At 38.1% G+C, this 19,125-nt stretch overlaps 1 protein-coding gene across 1 annotated transcript in view; it reads right to left on the bottom strand.

The window, feature by feature from the left end:
* Nucleotides 1–213: 213 nt before the first annotated feature.
* REPS2 (RALBP1 associated Eps domain containing 2) overlaps nucleotides 214–19,125 on the bottom strand; it is a gene marked incomplete at its 5' end in the record, with an annotated part of 225,022 nt that continues 206,110 nt past the window's right edge. The window contains one exon of the mRNA XM_034649893.1: nucleotides 214–1,647. Coding sequence (XP_034505784.1) covers nucleotides 1,579–1,647 — 69 coding nt within the window. The remainder of the gene's footprint in view (nucleotides 1,648–19,125) is intronic.

The raw sequence follows: 19,125 nt of genomic DNA, 5'->3' as shown, positions 1-19,125 counted from the left end.
CACAGAATCGAATCAACAATTTGTTTTTCTTTGGGAAAACATCATCTGCTTGAGCCTTTCTCTTTTGCCATTAAGCTATTGATAAAGCTTGCAAATAAAATAAGGAAGCATTAAATAAACACCTCCTTATTCTAAAAGCTGTCAACTCTACTGAAACAGAAGGCTTAATCCCACACTGCAAACCTACCCTAAACCACCTCAAAAAGGACCCCAGGCATACCACACACCTCTACTCTAAAAATGGGTAAATTAGCAAAATGCATAAGAGTGAGCATTCCTTGTAATCAGTCTCTCAAAGTGATGTGAAAGCGGGCGTGCCCTGATCCCTGTGGGGGTCAGTCAGGTCCCAGTTTCAACTTGAGCTTTCAGGAGGAGCGGGTGATCAAAATTTCCATAGGATACTGGCTTCTGCAATTTGAGCTCATGGTTTTACATCACATACACTGGAGTCAGTTGGGCTCTGCTGGACGGTACATAAACCAATCACTTCCCAAGGGTACACTTCACAGAGAACAAACACTTGTATATCCAGAGTGAAGACTGGTTTTCTTTCATTATTCCTTCACCTCAATACAACCACAATCCAGGTTAAAATAACAAAGACAAAAATAACTACCAGAGTTGTTGGATTTCTGGTAACAACCATTTCCCCTTCTTCTCCAGGGTGAATACCTGGGTTCAAGCAACAAATATTTATCAGTCCAAACAGTCTCTTCAGCCTTTCACATCTGATGTGTGCTTTCCAAATTCATGCACTTACAGACATGTTATCCCATGCAGGATAAAAGTAGAGATCTGGCAACTATTTATTTAATTTGATCAGGTGAGGCGGTTAAAGCAGATTGCTCTTGCCCAAAAATTTACACAAAAGGACTGAGGTTCTGTGAGTTGATGGCCTAGCTGGGCCAAGTTAAATAGATCACTGACAAAACTTCCACTTTACAGAGGAGCAAAGACCCAATAAATCTCTGCCATTCAACAGAAAACAATAGTTATGTATTATTTATAGCTAGATACAATGTCAAAATGGCACTAGAGAAGCAATTTTTGGCATATGGTGGCGGAGGGCACAGCGCCTGTCTAAATCTGATGCTCGTTTTAGTTTTCTCTTTTATTATCATCATGCCAAAGACTATCTAGTTGGAATCCCAATTATTCAGGAAACCAACCTACTGTATTTGACATACATACAAAAATAAAACAAGCATCCTGAAGGTACTAGGTTATGAGGTTTTATACAAATCATTAATTCTTTAAATAAATAATGCTCTAACTTGTTTTTAATTGCGAGAAGATTGGTTTTTGGTAAGGAGAAATATCTAACAACTTGAGGAAGTACTTAAGAATGGGAGATAAATTCCACTGAAATTACAATTTCAAGTGTGATAATCAGTTGTATTTTTTCCACCAGAGTAAAACATACAAGTGAAGTACAAGAGAAAAGGAAATATGGATTATATTCCACTGCTTGCAGCTTTTCACACAGTCTTGGACATCTATGACAAGTAGTTGGGTTGAAACATTCAAAGGAAAGATCTTGGCAGAAAAAGTCACCCACTGTTACTTGAATCTTGGGGATTACAATACAGTGACTGGACGAAGTTGTTCCAATTGGTTTTCCAATGCAATCCGTTCTTGATGAACCTCCTGATTTGTACAAAACAGAGAGAAGAAAACAAAAAAGCAAAGGGGTCATTTCCTGGGTTCATCCCTACTTCATCAGATATTAAAAAGAAACTTGTAAGCGGACCCACAAACACTGAAGTACCACATGACTCTAGGACTAGCAGAGCAGAAGGCATCATATTCTACAACTGGTGACTAGACAGAAGCAGCTTCACCATTTGTCATCTCACAGCTCCTCTCTGAAGACGAGGAAATGAAACTCACTGACACCACCCCTGCCTCAATCTCACTGGCAGTTTTAACAGGATCGGTGGTTGGCAGAAGTCAATGTTAAAAATCAAAAGACAGAGACTGGGAGAGAGCAGAAAAGCAAAAGCAGAATGCAAATACTGAGAGGTGAGCCAGCAGGACTCAATTTCTAGCTGCGATCTCTCATTTCTAGTCCAGCACCACACCCGTGTGGGTCTGAGGGATGAGCAAATGCACTGGCCATCCCTCTGCCAAAATCTCATCTTGGCTCCTGCACAAAATACAGCTGAAGGTGTGACTGCATGGCTAAAAACAGGGAGAAAGAAAAACAGGACCAGCCATCTGCTATTTGGGAATTCAAACTTTTGGCCCTAAAACAGATTTACCGGCAGGAAGAGAGGGGGACATTTAAAGACATTTGTAAGGAGAATCAGTTAAGATGGGAAAGAAGTCTGTAGAAAGGCTCAATTCTGAGATGCCCCGGAAGAATCAACATGCTAACAGTACAAACAGAATTCAACAAGCATCTTTTCACTACCCTCCTCCCATCCAGCCGTCCAAGAGTCTTTCTTTAAAAAGATTTTATTTATTTGAGAGAGAGAGACAGCAAGAGAGGGATCACAAGCAAGGGGAGTATGACAGGGAGAAGCAGGCTTCCCGCCAAGCAGGGAGCCCGATGCAGGGCTCGATCCTAGGGCCCTGGGATCATGACCTGAGCCGAAGGCAGATGCTTAACGGCTGAGCCACCCAGGCGCCCCTCCAAGAGTCTTTGATTAACTGTCTACTACGGCCAGATTCTGTCCTAAGTGTGATGGTATCTGCAAAGAACAAGATGGATCAGACCAATGCCCTCAGAGGCTTTATACTCAAATGGCTAGACAAATACAATAAAGAACAAGATACTTTCAAAAGGAAATAAATAAGATGAGGTAATATAGGAATCTGGAAGATAGGTGGAACACCTGGTCAGGCAAGGCTTCTCAGAGGTGATGCTATCTGAGCAGAGACTTGAATATATCCTTGTCCCCATATGAAGACATGGGGAAGGATATTCAGGGAGACAAAATGGCAACTACAAAGGCCCGAAGGGAGGGAACAAGCTTGGTGTGTTTGATACCAGAAAGGCCTGTGTGACGGGAGGAGAGGGAGCCAGGAAGACCCTGGCAGGAGCTGAAGTCTGAGAGTTAGGCACGGACCTTGTGGACAGAGTCAGGAGCGTGGACACCATTCACAGTACAGGGGGACAGAATTGTGGGTTCTGAATCAGGGAATGATGTGGCTTAATTTAGAATTCAAAATGTTCACTCTGGCTACCATGAAGACAGTGGATTGTAGAGCAGAGCAAGAGTGCAGGCAAGGAGGAATTGCAAGGTTACTGCATGGACCCAGGTGAGAAATGAAAATGACTTTGATCAGGGTAGCAGCCATAAAGATGGAGAGAACTGGATGAATTCTGGATATATTTTGAATTTAGAACTGAAGGAAAGAAGGGAGGAGACTTGGGATCAAGCAAGTAGGTGGTTAGTAAGTGGTACTGAGAACAAGATTAGATAAGAAATAGGCATTTCAAAGGGATGGTTGGGAATGAAGTCTCTGAGGTGTGTATTAGATATATTAAGAGAAAATGTTGAGTAAGCAGTTGCAATTTTATGTCCAAAGATCAGAGGTAAGAGAAGTAGGGTGGGATTGAGACACAGATTTAGGATCACCAGGCTATGGATGATCTTCACAGCTCTGAGACTGTGTATCATCTAGCAAAAGAATATAGACAGAAGTTGCAGGTAAAAGATGGAACCGAACATACACAGCATACTCATTCCCTACTAGAACGCCACTAAAACAATGAAAAAAAAAAAAGTTATTAAGTCACAAACACACAAGAACAAGGAAAAGCAAAAGGGAAGGAGTAATACCAATACAATTTGCAAGCAGGAAAGCAAACTGATGAATGGTAAATGACTCAGCAAATCCAAGCAAAATAAATGTGGGCATTCTACCAGTTGTTCCATTGCTACATGTTGGGGTCTGTCCGTGAAGTGACCCAAATACCCCTTTATTCAAGGGTCCTGCATCTGTAAACTGATTTAGTCTTGGAATTGACTGAGAGGCTGTGAATTTTGAAGCTCTGTTTTCATGATTCTTCAGACTTCTTTTCACTCGAGCTAGAACATTTTCACTCATACAGATCAAGTATAGAAAACTAAACCTAAGCTAAGCATAGGGACAAAACAACCTGATTTTACACAGAAGAGTCCCTGAAAGATGCAAGCTGGCAGCGCCAGATACCCACGTAAGTGGAAGAGGGGAGGACGGCTACAGTAAGTGTTGGTTTAAAGTCTGCTTCAGAAGCAATTAGCTCCCCACCTTCTGCCTGCTACCAGGGCAGAATACTGAAGATTTATTCCTTGAAAAGGTAAAACACAGGGCCTCTTGATTAGCAGTACAGAGATGCAGTTGAGGACAAGATACTGGACTGGAACTAAGGAGAGCAAATGAATATCCTAGATACTGAGACCCACAGCCCTCTTTCTCCACTGAACCAGGTCTTTCCTCCATGTAGGAGACCAAAAAAAAAATCTCTCTGGAAATTCTATCAGATTAAAAAGAAAGCACCAAGATACTGCCTTGGGAGGATCCCCAACTATACAGCCCAACCAGACTGTTGTAGACTGAAGTTCAAAGTTGACAAGCCCTACAACATGCTATGCACTTCTAGTCATCATTTGCATCCTTTTCCTAAATATAAGCAAAGGACCATCGGATATTGAAGGAAAGCATCTAATAAGAAATACATAACAGTAAAATAGAAAAGTATTCAGGAAGAAGAAAAATACTACCATTAATAAAAGATATTACAACAATGAAATAAGAATAGGATACCTTTAAAAAGAAACAGAGAACAAAAAATGAACTCTTGGTTATTAAACAACAGTTTGAAAACTTAAAATTAAGAAAGTCTCCAGAAATGGACAAAAATACAAAAGTAAAGAAGAGAAAGGACAGAAAACAGAAGAGAAAATATTAAAGAATTAGAGAACCAACAGGCTAAGCGTTCCAATGTCTGAAAAGTATCAGCTAGCAAGAACAGAGAAAATGAGCAGGGGAGGGAGGGGGAAGAAACATGGAGAAAATACAACTATAACAAAAACCAAGAAAATCCTCAGAACTGAAGAATATGGGCTTCCAAATTAAAAAGGCTTACCAAGAAGAGAGAACAGTGTATGAAAATGATCTACACCAAAGCAAAGAGGGGAGAAAAACAAGAAATAAAACACAAAACAAAAACAAGTTCACATACAAAGATTCATAAAACAGAATGAAGCTTGACATTTTAAAAAATAATCTTTTTTTATATGGTAAGAGTGACTTTTTTTAGTGTACAGTTCTACAAATTTCAATACATGTATATGTTTGTGCAACTGCCACCACAAAGAGGGTACGTTACAGTTCCAACAACCAAAAAGCTCCCTGGTACAACTCACTGATCTACAAAACTTCACCTTCATGCACCACCCCTGGCAACTACCAATCTCTTTTTCCCAGCACTATAGTTTTTCTTTTCAAGAATGTCAAATAAAAGGGAGCAAATAGTATAAAACCTTTCAACCCTGGCTTGCCTCACTCAGTGTAACGTCTTTGAGCTTCATCCAAGTTGTGTGTTCACTACTTTTACTGCTGAGTGCTATTTCACTGTGTGAATGTACCACACTTGACCTATTCATCCTTTGAAGTACACCTGGGCTGTTTCCAGGTTTGGGCCATCACACAAAACTGTTATGAACATTCATGTACAGATTTTTGAGTGAACACAAGTTTTCATTTCACTGGTGGATACCCAGGAGTAGGACTGCTGGGTCACATGGTCAGTGTATATACAACTTCCTAAGAAACTGCCAAATGATTTTTCAAAGTGGGGTACCATTTTGCATTCCTATCAGCGCATGAGAGTCCCAGTTGCCAGTACTTAGTGGTGTCATTATTTTCTGTCTTAGCAATTCTAATGTGTGTTTAGTGGTACACAATCATAGTTTTAATTTGCATTTCCCTATGGCTAATGATGCTGAGTATCTTCTCATGTATTTATTTGCCATCCTTATATCCTCTTTGGTGAAGTGTCTGTTCAAGTCCTTTGCCCATTTTTAAGCTGAGTTTTTGGAGTTTTGAGAGTCCTTGAGTTTGAGGAGTTCTTTATATAATCTGGATACAAGTCCTTTGTCAAATATGTGGGTTGCAAATATTTTCTCCCAGTCTGTAGCTTGTCTCTTAATTCTCCTGACAGTATTTTAGGCAGAGCAAAAGTTTTTAATTTTGATGAAGTACAATTTAATTTTTCTGTTCTAGGTTATGCTTTTGGCATCATTTCTAACATTAGGACATGCAGATTTTTTTCCTATCTTTTCTTCCGTAAGTTTTATACCTTTATGTTTTATATTTGCATCTATGACCCACTTCAAGTTAATCTTTGTATAAGGACTGAGGTTTCCATCGAGCTTCTTTTTTTTTTTCACATGTGGAGGACCCATTGTTAGGAAACAACTGCTGAAAAGACTATCCCCTTTCTCAATGAATTGATGTTGCACTTTTGTCAAAAATGGAATGGCTACATTCGCGTAGTCTGCTTCACAACCCTCTATCTTGCTCCACTGACCTATGCATCAATCCCTCCCCCAAATCCATACTGTCTTGGTTACTGAGGCCTGATACTAGAGTGATTCTTCCAACTTTGTTCTTCTTTTCCAAATTTGTTTTAGCTATTCAAGTTCCTTGGCCCTTACATAAAAATTATCAGAGTAGCTGATCTATACCTATAAAAAGTCCTGCTGGCACTGTGATTGGCATTGTAGCTAATCTATAGATCACTTTAGAGAAAAATAACACAACTACTATGTTAAATCTTCCAATCCACAAAAAGTGAATGTGTCTCTCCATTTATTTAGGTCTTGGATTTCTTTTAGTAGCACTTCATAGTTTTCAATATTCACAGCCTATGTGTTTTGATGAATTTATACCTAAGTATTTCATTTGGAGGAGGGTGGCAAGATATTGTGAATGGCAGTGTTTTTCATATTTCTGTTATGAATAGTTCACTGTTTACATAAAAGAATATGGTTGGTTTTTGTGTGTTGATCTTGTATTCTGTAACCTTCACAAACTCAATTAGACAATGAAAATTTAAAAACCAATTCAATTTGCAATAGTGTCACAAAAAATTAGTAATAAATTTAACAAAACACATGGAATATGTGTACACTCTGAACTGCTAATAGAAATTTCACAAGATATAAATAATTAGAAAGATGTACTCTACTAGCAGATTGGGAGACTCAACACTGTTTAGATTTTGATCCTCCTTAAACTGATCTATAGATTCAAACAAATCCAATCATAATCCTAGCAGGCTATTTTGTAGCAAATGACACATTGATTCAAAATTTATATGAAACAAAGGGCCCAGGATATCCAAAGGAATCTTGAAAAAGAAGAACACGTTGAACAATATATACTACCTGATTTTCTTACTATAAAGTAAGATTGTGTGGTACTGGTGTAAGAATCAACAAACAGATTAATGGAACAGAGTAAGAACTCAGGGGCACCTGGGTAGCTTAGTTGGTTAAGCATCTGACTCTTGATTTTGGCTCAGGTCATGATTTTGGGATTGTGAGATTGAGCCCCATGTCCAGCCCCGTGCTCTCTATGAAGTCTGCTTGAGATTCTCTCTCTCCCTCTGCCCCTCCCTCACTGGCATGCTCTCGCTCTCTCTCTCTCTCAAAAAAAAAAAAAAAGAATAAGAACGCAGAAATAAATCTATACTTAATATGGTCATTAGACCTTTGACAAGGAGACCAAAGTAATCCAAGGAGGAAAAGAAACTCTTTTCAACAAATGGTGTTAGATTAGATATTGATATGAGAAAAAAATAAACCTTGACCCTAATCTCAAACCATACACAAAATTTAATTCAAGGTGGATCACAGACATTGATGCAGCCACTATGGAAACCACTATGAAAGTTCATCAAAAAATGAAAAAATTACCAGGAGTGACATCAGCATCATGGCTATATAAGACATTCCTTGTCCATGTCTGCCTGCCAACAACAACAATGCCAAAAAAAAAAAATCTGGCTTTCATTCCTGGGCAAAGTGCCTTTGTGGGAGCTGTGGGATCCAGCACCATATATACACTAAGAGATCCAGGAGTCGTCTCACCCAGCATGTATTGGGTAAGGGGCACACAGGCCTCAGTCCCAGCTCGGAACCCTGCACTGTCCTCTGAACCAGCTCTAGACCCTCTTAGCCACCATCTGGGAGTCTATGGAATATACTGTTTAAGACAATCACCCATGGATGACAGAGCCTTGGTGGAAGTCTAAATTTCTAGCACAGAAGTTCTAGCACAATGCTAGAGCCAAAAAAAAAAAAATTAAATTTAAATTAAAAAAAATAGTACTTTGGATGCACTGGAGGAAATAAGAGGAACTGTACAATTTTACTCCCATCACCCTCCTCCACAAGGCAGCACAGCTTAGGGCCAAGAGAAATCTTCTCAGCCCATGATTTCTCCCATGGGGGAAACAGGAGTGTGTGACTACACACCCAGCTTCCCCAGCTGTGTGGGACACTGCCAAAGAGGCTCACGTCCAGGATACTTGCCCTGTCCAGGATACTAAATTATGAACTGCATGACCAAGAGACAAAAGTAGCTGGGAGAGTGGCAGATAGGACCCTCAAAAGGTATTAAAGGAAACATGGATCCTACTAAATGTGTTGCAGGACTCAATAAGAAGCCTACTCATGAGCTTCTGGGGATCCCCCAACTGCCCACAGGGTACCTACCAGCACACCTCTAGCCTTACTCTCTCTCTCTCTCTCTCTCTCACATACACACACACATATACAAACCCCTATCCTGTACCAGATACCTGTTCACACTCCCTTGGCAGCAAACTTTGGCAGGTGGCTGGTAAGCACATGCAGAAAGGTTGTGCTGGCTCAAATCTGTGGGTCATGGAGAGACCACAAAATTGGCTTTAATGCCACCTTTGGGAAAACAAAAGAGAGGCTGCTAACACTTGGCCTGGTGTTTTGCAGGATCAGGAGAAGGCATATAAGCTTAATAATTCTGCCACAGGAAGGAGCAAGAAATGTCAAGCAGGTACATTCACAAAAGGTCTGAGAAAACCTCAGACTCCCTAGCAGGACTGATGAAACATACTCGTCTCCTGAAGGCAGTTAAGACTGCAGGAAGTCAAATATGAAGACAGCAATGCAAAATTTCAAGGAAAATGAAAAATTAAGGAATTATGACACCAACAAAATGTTGCAGTAATGTCCAGTAACCAATCCCAAAGACATGGAGATCTGTGATTTACCTGCTAAAGAATTGAAAATAGCTGTTTTACAGTGTGGAGGTCCCTTAAAAAGTTAAAAATTGAGCTACCCTATGACCCAGCCATCGCACTACTGGGTGTTTACCCCAAAGATACAGACGTAGTAAAGAGAAGGGCCATATGCACCCCAATGTTCATAGCTGCATTGTCCACAATAGCCAAATCATGGAAGGAGCCGAGATGCCCTTCAACAGATGACTGGATTAAGAAGCTGTGGTCCATATATACAATGGAATATTACTCAGCTATCAGAAAGAACGAATTCTCAACATTTGCTGCAACATGGACGGCACTGGAGGAGATAATGCTAAGTGAAATAAGTCAAGCAGAGAAAGACAATTATCATATGATTTCTCTCATCTATGGAACATAAGAACTAGGATGATCGGTAGGGGAAGAAAGGGATAAAGAAAGGGGGGTAATCAGAAGGGGGAATGAAACATGAGAGACTATGGACTCTGAGAAACAAACTGAGGACTTCAGAGGGGAGGGGGGTGGGGGAATGGGATAGACTGGTGATGGGTGGTAAGGAGGGCACGTATTGCATGGTACACTGGGTGTTATACGCAACTAATGGAGCATCGAACTTTACATCGGAATCTGGGGATGTACTGTAAGGTGACTAACATAATATAATAAAAAATCATTTAAAAAAAAAAGAAAATAGCTGTTTTAAGAAAACTCACTGAGCTACAAGAGAACACGAAAAACAAAATCAGGAAAACCACATTATACAAACAAAATAAGAAGTCTAACAAAGAGAGAGAAGTCATAAAAAAGAACCAAAGAGAAATTCTGGAGCTGAAGAATGAATGAAAGGAAAATTACAATATAGAGCAAAAACATCAAAATGGATCAAACAGAAGAAAGAATCTATGAGACAGAAGACAGAACGTTAAAATTATACAGTCAGAAGAGAACAAAAAAAAGAAGAGTCAAAAAGAGTGAAGAAAGGCTACATTATCTATAGGGTACCATCAAAAGAAATAATATGTGATTTGCTGGACTTCCAGAAGTTGAAAAGACACAGGGGCAGAAAACTTATTTAAATAAACAATGGCTGAGAACTTCCCAAAACTACGGACAAATATGGATCCAAGTTCATAAAGCTCATAGATTACCAAACTCAACTTAAAGAGATCCTCTTCAAGATTCATTATAATAAAACTGTCAAAAATCAAAGAGAGACCATCTTAGAAGCAGCAAGAGAAGTCTGTAATTTACAAGTGAACCCCCAAAGGGCTTTCAGCTGATTTCACAGCAAGCACCTTACAGATAGGCCAGGATACAGTGGGATAATATATTCAAAGTGCAAAAAAGAATAAAAAAGTGCCAACGAAGAACACTCTATTTGGCAAAGTAATCCTTCAGAAATGAAGAAGGATTAAACACTTTCCCAGAAAAACAAAAGCTTAGTGGGTTCATCAACATTAGACCAGCCTTGCCAGGAAAGGCAGAAAGGAGTTCTTCAAGCTGAAATGAAAGGATGCTAATCAGCAACATGAAAACATAAAAAAATATAACACACTGGTAAATGTAAGTATACAGTAAGATTCAGAATACTCTAATACTGTAATATGATGGGGTGTTAACCACTTAACTCTATTACAAGGTGAAAGGACAAGAGAATTAAAAATACCTATAGCTATGGGGCGCCTGGGTGGCACAGCAGTTAAGCGTCTGCCTTCGGCTCAGGGCGTGATCCTGGCGTTATGGGATCCAGCCCCACATCAGGCTCCTCTGCTGTGAGCCTGCTTCTTCCTCTCCCACTCCCCCTGCTTGTGTTCCCTCTCTCACTGGCTGTCTCTATCTCTGTCAAATAAATAAATAAAATCTTTAAAAAAAATACCTATAGCTATTTACAAATCGACCAATGTGATACATCACACATTATCAAGAGGAAGGATAAAAACCCTATGACTATCTCAATGGATGCAAAAAACACAACTGACAAAGTACAACATTCATTCATGATAAAGACTCTCAACAAAGTGGGTTTAGAGGTGATATATCTCAACATAATAAAGGCCATCTAATGAAAAACCCATAGCTAACATCATGCTCAATGGTGAAAAACTGAAAGCATTACCTCTAAGATAAGGAAGAAGATGAGGATGTCTACTCCACTCTCACCACTTTTATTCAACATAGTACTGGAAATCTTAGCTGTAGCAATCAGACAAGAAAAAGAAATAAAAGGCAACTAAACCAGTAAGAATAAAGTAAAACTGCCACTGTTTGCAGATGAGCATATTAGACATAGAAGACCCTAAAGACAGCACACAAAAAAAAAATCAGAATAAGTGAATTCAGTTTTGTTGCAGAATACAAAATATACAGAAACCTCTTGCATTTCTAAATACTAATAATGAAGTAGCAGAAAGAGAAATTAAGAAAACAATCCCATTGACATTTGTATCAAAAAGAATAAAATAAACCAAGGAGGTTGAAGACCTATACTCTGAAAACTATAAGACATTGATGAAAGAAATTGAAGATGACAAAAACAAATGGAAAGATATTCCATGCTCATGGACTGGGGAAACAAATATTGTTAAAATGTCCATACTACCCAAAGCAATCTATAGAGTCAATGCAATCCTTATCAAAATACCAACAGCATTTTTTCACAGAACTACAACAAATAATCCTAAATTTTGCATGGAACCACAAAAGACCTCAAATAGCCAAAGCAATTTGAGAAAGAAGAACAAAGCTGGAGGTAGCACAAGCCCAGATTTCAAAATACAAAACTGTAGTAATCAAAACAGTATGGTACTGGCACAAAAACAGATACATAGATCAAGAGAACAGAATAGAGAGCCCAGAAATAAACTCACACTTATAGGGTCAATTAATCTATGACAAAGGAGGCAAGAATATCCAATGGGAAAAAGACAGTCTCTTCAATAAATGGTGTTGGGAAAACTGGACAGCTGCATGCAAAAGAATGAAATTGGACCATTTTCTTACACTATATGCAAAAATAAATTCAAAGTGGATTAAGATTAAATGTGAAACCTGAAATCATAAAACTCCTAAAAGAAAACATAGGAAGTAATCTCTTGGTAATCAGCCTTAGCAACATTAATGGATAGGTCTCCTCAAGCAAGGGAAACAAAAGCAAAAATAAACTACTAGGACTACACCAAAATAAAAAGCTTTTGCACAGCAAAGAGAACCATCAAAAAAAGGCAACCTACTGAATAAGGGAAGATATTTGCAAATGATTTATCTGATGAGGGATTAATATTCAAAATATATAAAGAACTTATACAACTCAACACCAAAAAAAAAAAACCAATCCAATTAAAAAATGGGCAGAGGACCTAAATAGACATTTGTCCAAAGAAGACATACAAATGACCACCAGACACATGAAAAGATGTTCAACATCACTAGTTATTAGAGAAAGGCAAGTCAAAACCAAAATGAGATATCACCTTACACCTGTCAAAATGTCTAGTGTCAAAAAGATAAGAAATAACAAGTGTTGGCGAGGATATGAAAAAAAAGGAACCCTCATGCACTGTTTGTGGGAATGTAAATTGGTGCAGCCACTATGGAAAACAGCATGAAGGTTCCTCAACAAAAGGAAAAAAATAGAACTACCATATGATCCAGTAATTCTAATATTCAGTGTTTATCCAAAGAAAATCAAAGACACTAATTCAAAAAGATATAGGCACCCCTACGTTTACTGCAGTATTATTTAAAAAAGCCAAAATACAAAAGCAACTCAAGTGTCTATCAACAGATGAATGGGTTAAAAAAAAAAGTGATACACACACACACACACACACACACACACACACACTGGAATATTACTCAGCCATAAAAAAGAATGAAATCCTGCCATTTGCAACAACATGGATGGCCTTAAGAAGGTACAATGCTAAGTGAAATACATCAGAGAATGACAAATACCATATGATTCTATTTATACATGGAATCTGAAAAATAAAACAAATGAACAAACAAAAAAAACCAGACTTTTAAATACACAGAACTGAGGGATGCCAAAGAGGAGGTGAGTAGAAGGATGGGCAAAATAGGTGAAGTGGGTTAAGAGGTACAAAATTCCAGTTATAAAATAAATAAGTCATGGAGATGAAAAGTACAGCATAGGGAATACAGTCAATAATATTATAATAACATTATGTAGTGACAGATGGTGACTACACTTGTGGTAGTGAGCGTTGAGTAACATACAGAATTAGAGAATCACTGTAATACACCTGAAACTAATGTAACATTCTATGTCAACTATACTTCAACAATAAAAAATGAATAAAAAGCAAATCAGTATCATATGGGGAAGGAGAGTACCAAAGGTGCTGGAGACTTGGTATTACTCCTCCTCTGCTCTGTCACATGGTAGCTAAGTGACCATGGGCCAGTCACACAGATTTCAAGGGCCTTGCTATGCCCATCTGTTGAAGGAGGGTTTCCAAGCTCCCTCAAAACTCTATGATTTAAAATCCTAAAAATCAAGAACATAAAACTCTAATAGGCACAACGCTAGAACGACTAGCATCCAGTTAATACCTTGAAGAAAAAAAAGTAAGATAGAACTTTGAACAGGAATTAATACAATTAAGGCAATAAAAATTACAAAAGTAGCTACAGCTACAATAATTTGCTACTGGATACACAATATAAAAAGAGGTAAACTGTGACATCAAAAACAAAAATGGGGGGAGTAAAAGGGTAGAGTTATTATATGCAAAGTTATCAGCATAAAATAGACTGTTATAGCTATGTTTTATTATAAGCCTCACAGATAACCACAAAGCAAAAACCTACAGTAAATTCACAAAAGATAAAGAGAAGACAATCAAAGCATACCACTACGGAAAATCATCCATACACAAAAGAAGGCAGTAAGTGAGGAAGAAAGGAACAAAGGAACTACAAAACAGCCAGAAAACAATAAGATGGCATTAGTTAAGTCCTTATCTATCAATAATTACTTCAAATGTAAATGAATTAAATTCTCCAACCGAAAGGCATAAAGTGGCTAAAAACAAGACCCAACAATATGTTATCTACAAGAAGCTCACTTCAGCTTTAGGGTCACACACAAGGCTCAAAGTGAAGGGATGAAAAAGAGTAATTCATGCACATGAAAACCAAGAGAGCAACGTAGCTATATTTAACTCATAAAAAATAGACTTTCAGCCAAAAACTGTAACAAGAGGCAAAGAAGGTCATTATATAGTGGTAAAATGGTTAATTAATCAAGAAAATATAACGGCTGTAAATATATATGTACCCAACATCAGAGCATCTAAATACATTAAGCAAATAACAGATCTGAAGGGAGAAATCAATGCATATATCATCCAGACAGAAAATCAATAAAGAAGTGTTGAACTTGAGCTATACTTTAGACCAAATGGACCTAAGAGATAGAAAGAACATTCCATCTAAAGCAGCAGAATACATAATCACGTACAAAAGGAACACTCTCCAGGATATATCACAATAGGTCACAAAACGAGTCCTAAAAAACTTAAGAAGATTGAAATCATACCAAGTATCTTTTCTGACCACAATGTTATGAAAGTAGAAATCAACTAATAGGAAGAAAGCTGAAAAATTCACAAATATGTAAAAATTAACATACTCCTGAACAACCAATAGGTCAAAGAAGAAATCAAAAACTATCTTGAAACAAATGAAAATGGGAACACGACATACCAAAACAAATGACCAACAGGTATGTAAAAAGATGCCCAACATCAGCAATCACCAATGTAAATCAAAACCACAATGAGAGGCACCTGGCTGGCTCAGTTGGTGGAGCACGCAACTCTTGATCTCAGGGCTGTGAGTGCAAGCCCCACATTGGGTGTGGAGCCTACTTAAAAAAAAAACTACAATGAGATACCACCTCACACCTGGCTATTAACAAAAAGGTAAGAGATAAGTGTTGCCAAAAACGTGGAGAAAAGGGAATCCTTGTGCACTGTTGGTAGGAACGTAAATTGGTGCAGCCACCATGGAAACCAGCATGGAGGTTCCTCAATTTTAAAAAAAGAACTACCATATGATACAGCAATCCCACTTCCAGATATCCAAATGAAATAAAAATCAGGATCTCAAAGAGATATCTTCCCTCCCATGTTCACTGCAGCATTATTTACAATAGTCAAGCTATGACAACATTAGTATCTGTCTACAGATGAATGGATAAAGATGTAGTACATACATACAATGGAGTACTATTCAGCCATAAGAAAGAAGGAAATCCTGTCATTTGTGACATGGATGGACCTGTGGGCACTATGCCAAGGGAAATAAGTCAGACAGAGAAAGGCAAATACTGTGATATCACCTGTGTGTGGAATGTAGAAAAGCCAAATTCATAGAAACAGAAAGTAGAATGGAAGTTGCCAGGAGCTGCAGGGGAAATGGAGAGATGTTAACCAAGGTTCAAAGGTGCAAAGTTCTGGTTATAAGATGAATAAGTTCTAGGGATCTAATGTACAACATGGTGACTATAGTTAGCAATACTGTATTACATACTTGAAAGTTGCCAAGAGAGTAAATCTTAAATGTTCTCACCACGTAAAAGAATTGGTAATTATGTGAGGTGACAAAGGTATTAACCATACTATGATAATCATATTACAATATGTAAATATATCAAATCAACACATTGCATACCTATACACAGTGTTATATGTCAATTATATCTCAATAAAGCTGAAAAAATAGAACTACCAAATATGATCCAGCATCTGGGTATATATCCAAGGAATTAAAATCAGTATCTTGAAGAGATATCTGTACTCTCATGTTCACTGTAGCATTATTCACAATAGCCAAGACATGGAAGGAACCCAAATGTCTACCAATGGACAAATGGATAAAGAAAACATATATACATACAATGGAATATTATTCAGCCTTTAAAAAGAAAGAAATTCAGCCATTTGCAACAACATAGATAAAACCTGGAGGACATTATGCTAAGGGAAATAAGCCAGACACAGAAGGACAAATGCTAAGTGACACCACTCATATGAGGAATCTTCAATAGTCAAACTCAGAGAAGGAGAGTATAGAATGGTGGTTGTCAGGGGCTGGTGGAAATGGGGAAATACTATTCAAAAGGTACAAAGTTTCAGTTATACAGAATGAGTAAGGCCTAGAGATCAACTATACAGCATAGTGCCTACAATTAATTATACCATAGTGTATAATTAAAAATTTGCCAAGAGGGTAGATCTTATGTTAAGTGTTCTTGTCACGTACACAAAATAATAATAACGATAATAATAATAATAAATAAAAGGGGGAAGGAAAATTTTAGATGTAATGAATAGTTTTATGGCATAAGTTCTGGTGATGGGTCCATGGATATATAATTATCTTCCAACTGTATGTATCACATTGCATACATTAAATATGCATCCTTTTGTTGTGTGTCAATCAGACCTTAATAAAGTAGTTTTAAAAAGTAACTTAAGACCTAAATGCAAAAGCTAAAACAATAATGCCTTTAAAAGAAAACACAGGAGATTATCTTCATAATTTAGATGTAGGCAGTTTCCTTATATAGGAAGAAAATAAGAACTATAAGAGAAAAAATGATAAACTAGACTTTATAAAAATGAAAAACGTCTGTTCTTGAAAAGATACAGTTAAGAAAATGAAAGACTGAGCGAAAACATTTATAAAACAGGTATCTGACAAAGGACTAATAACCAAGATAATTTATAAAAAGCATCTACTTACAATGCCACGAAAAAAGACCAAAAATAATTTTTAAAATGGCCAGATATTTTGAACAGGCCTTCATAAAATAAAATATATGAAAGGTAAATAATTGTAATAAAAAATGCCCAGCAAAATTAAGCATCAAGGAGCTGCAAAATAAAAACTAAATCACCACAGGATCAACTAAAATTAAAGACCATCACCAAATGTCGGCAAGGATGTGGAACAACAGGAACTCTCACGCTCTAGTGGGAGGAGTACAAAATGCTACAACCACTTTGGGAAAAGCTCTAGCAGTTTCTTTTCTTTTTTTTTTTAATTTTATTTGATGGAGAGAGAGAGCAAGAGCACACAAGCCGGGGGAGCAGCAGAGGCAGAGGGAAAAGCAGACTCCCCACTGAGCAGGGAGCCCGATGCAGGGCTCGATATCCCAGGACACTGGGATCATGACGTGAGCCAAAGGCAGCCACTTAATCGACTGAGCCACCCAGGCGCCCCAAGCTCTAGCAGTTTCTAACAAAACTAACCACATATGTTTGCCACATTACCTACTTAGGTACCCGAATCTTAGGTACTTCCCCAAGAGAAATGAGGACATATTTCCACACAAAGATTTATTCAAGAATGTGGTTTTCTTCAAAATAGCCAAAAACCGGCAACAGCTCAGGTGTCTATTAATAGAGCTGATAACAAAACTGCGGCATAACCACTCAATGACATACTATCCAGCGGTAAAAAGGAATGTGTTACTGACACATGCAGTATCAGTGAATCTCAAAAATGTAATAATAAGTGAAATAAGCTTTACATAAAAGTATCTGTTCAAGAACACCATTTATATAAAGTTACAGAATAAACAACACTATGGCATAACAAAGTAAGAACAGTGGTTGCCTCTGTGTGGGGAGGGGCAGGATTTGATAGGGAAGGACCATGAGGGAGCCAGGTAGGGTGATGGGAATGCTCTATATCTTGATAGGGGTTTGGGTTCCATAAGTATATGCATTTGTAAAAACTCAGCAAATGGCACACTTAAGATCTGTGCATTCATTGTATGTAAAACAACATCAGAAAAACCTGTAAAAATACTGAACTCTAGTTAATGATCTGCATGTTGCAATATTTAGGGGATGCATACAGATGTCCACAATTTACTGAAAAACATGTTAAAAATAAGGTAGACTGATGAACAGAGGGGTAGATATGTGATAAAAACAAGTATAGTAAAATGTTAAAAGAGGTGGCTATAAAAGTGTTTACCGTAGGATTCTTTCAACCTTTCTTGTATGCTTAAAATGTTCATAATAAAATTTCAGGGCAAAGGGGGAGTAATAAAAGAGAAATCAAAGAAGGAAGAAATAGTACAGAATGCTAAGGAAGAAGCACCAGGAAGGGAGGGAAGCAGGGAGAAGAGGGAGGTAGTGGAAGGAACACGAAAAAAGTATAGTAGCCCAAAAGCCAGTGAGAAAGGCCATTTCAGAGGAGAAAATGGCCAATTGTGTAGAATTCTTCTGAAAAGTCAAATAACATTGAAGTAGGGCCATTGGATTTGATCGTGGGAGGGGTGTGAATGGAGGAGAGCGAAGCCACACTGAAGTGGAGAGAGAGAAAGCTGTTGGTGAGGAAGAAGAGTAAATGAAAACAACTCCTAAGAAACCTAGTTGGGAAGGAGAGCAGAGAGAGGGGGCTGCAGTTGAAGAAGGATGTGAGGTCAAGATAATGGACAATACTGGAGCACGTTTATGTGGGTGGGAATGATGCAGTAGAGAATCAAGGGATGCAGTAGGTAGAACTGTGTCCCCCAGAATGATATGCTTAAGTGCTAACCCCTAGCACTTGTAAATGTGAGCTCAAAGAGAAATAGGACCTTTGTGGATGTAATTTAATTAAAATGAGGTTATGCTAAATTAGGGAAGGCCTTAATTCAATGACTGGTGTCCCTATAAGAAGCGGACACAATAAGAGGAGGAATTTGGACACAGACCCAGAGAGAACACCATGTGACAGTGGATACAGATATTGGAATGACACATCTGGAAGCCAAGGAATGCCCAGGATTGCCAACCACTACCAGAAGCTGGGAAGAAAGAAGGAAGGATTCTCCCCTAGAGCCTTCAGAAATGGAGCAT

This window comes from Ailuropoda melanoleuca, chromosome X, assembly GCF_002007445.2.
Source record: "Ailuropoda melanoleuca isolate Jingjing chromosome X, ASM200744v2, whole genome shotgun sequence".
Taxonomy (NCBI): domain Eukaryota; kingdom Metazoa; phylum Chordata; class Mammalia; order Carnivora; family Ursidae; genus Ailuropoda; species Ailuropoda melanoleuca.
This window is presented reverse-complemented; position numbering and strand designations above follow the sequence as displayed.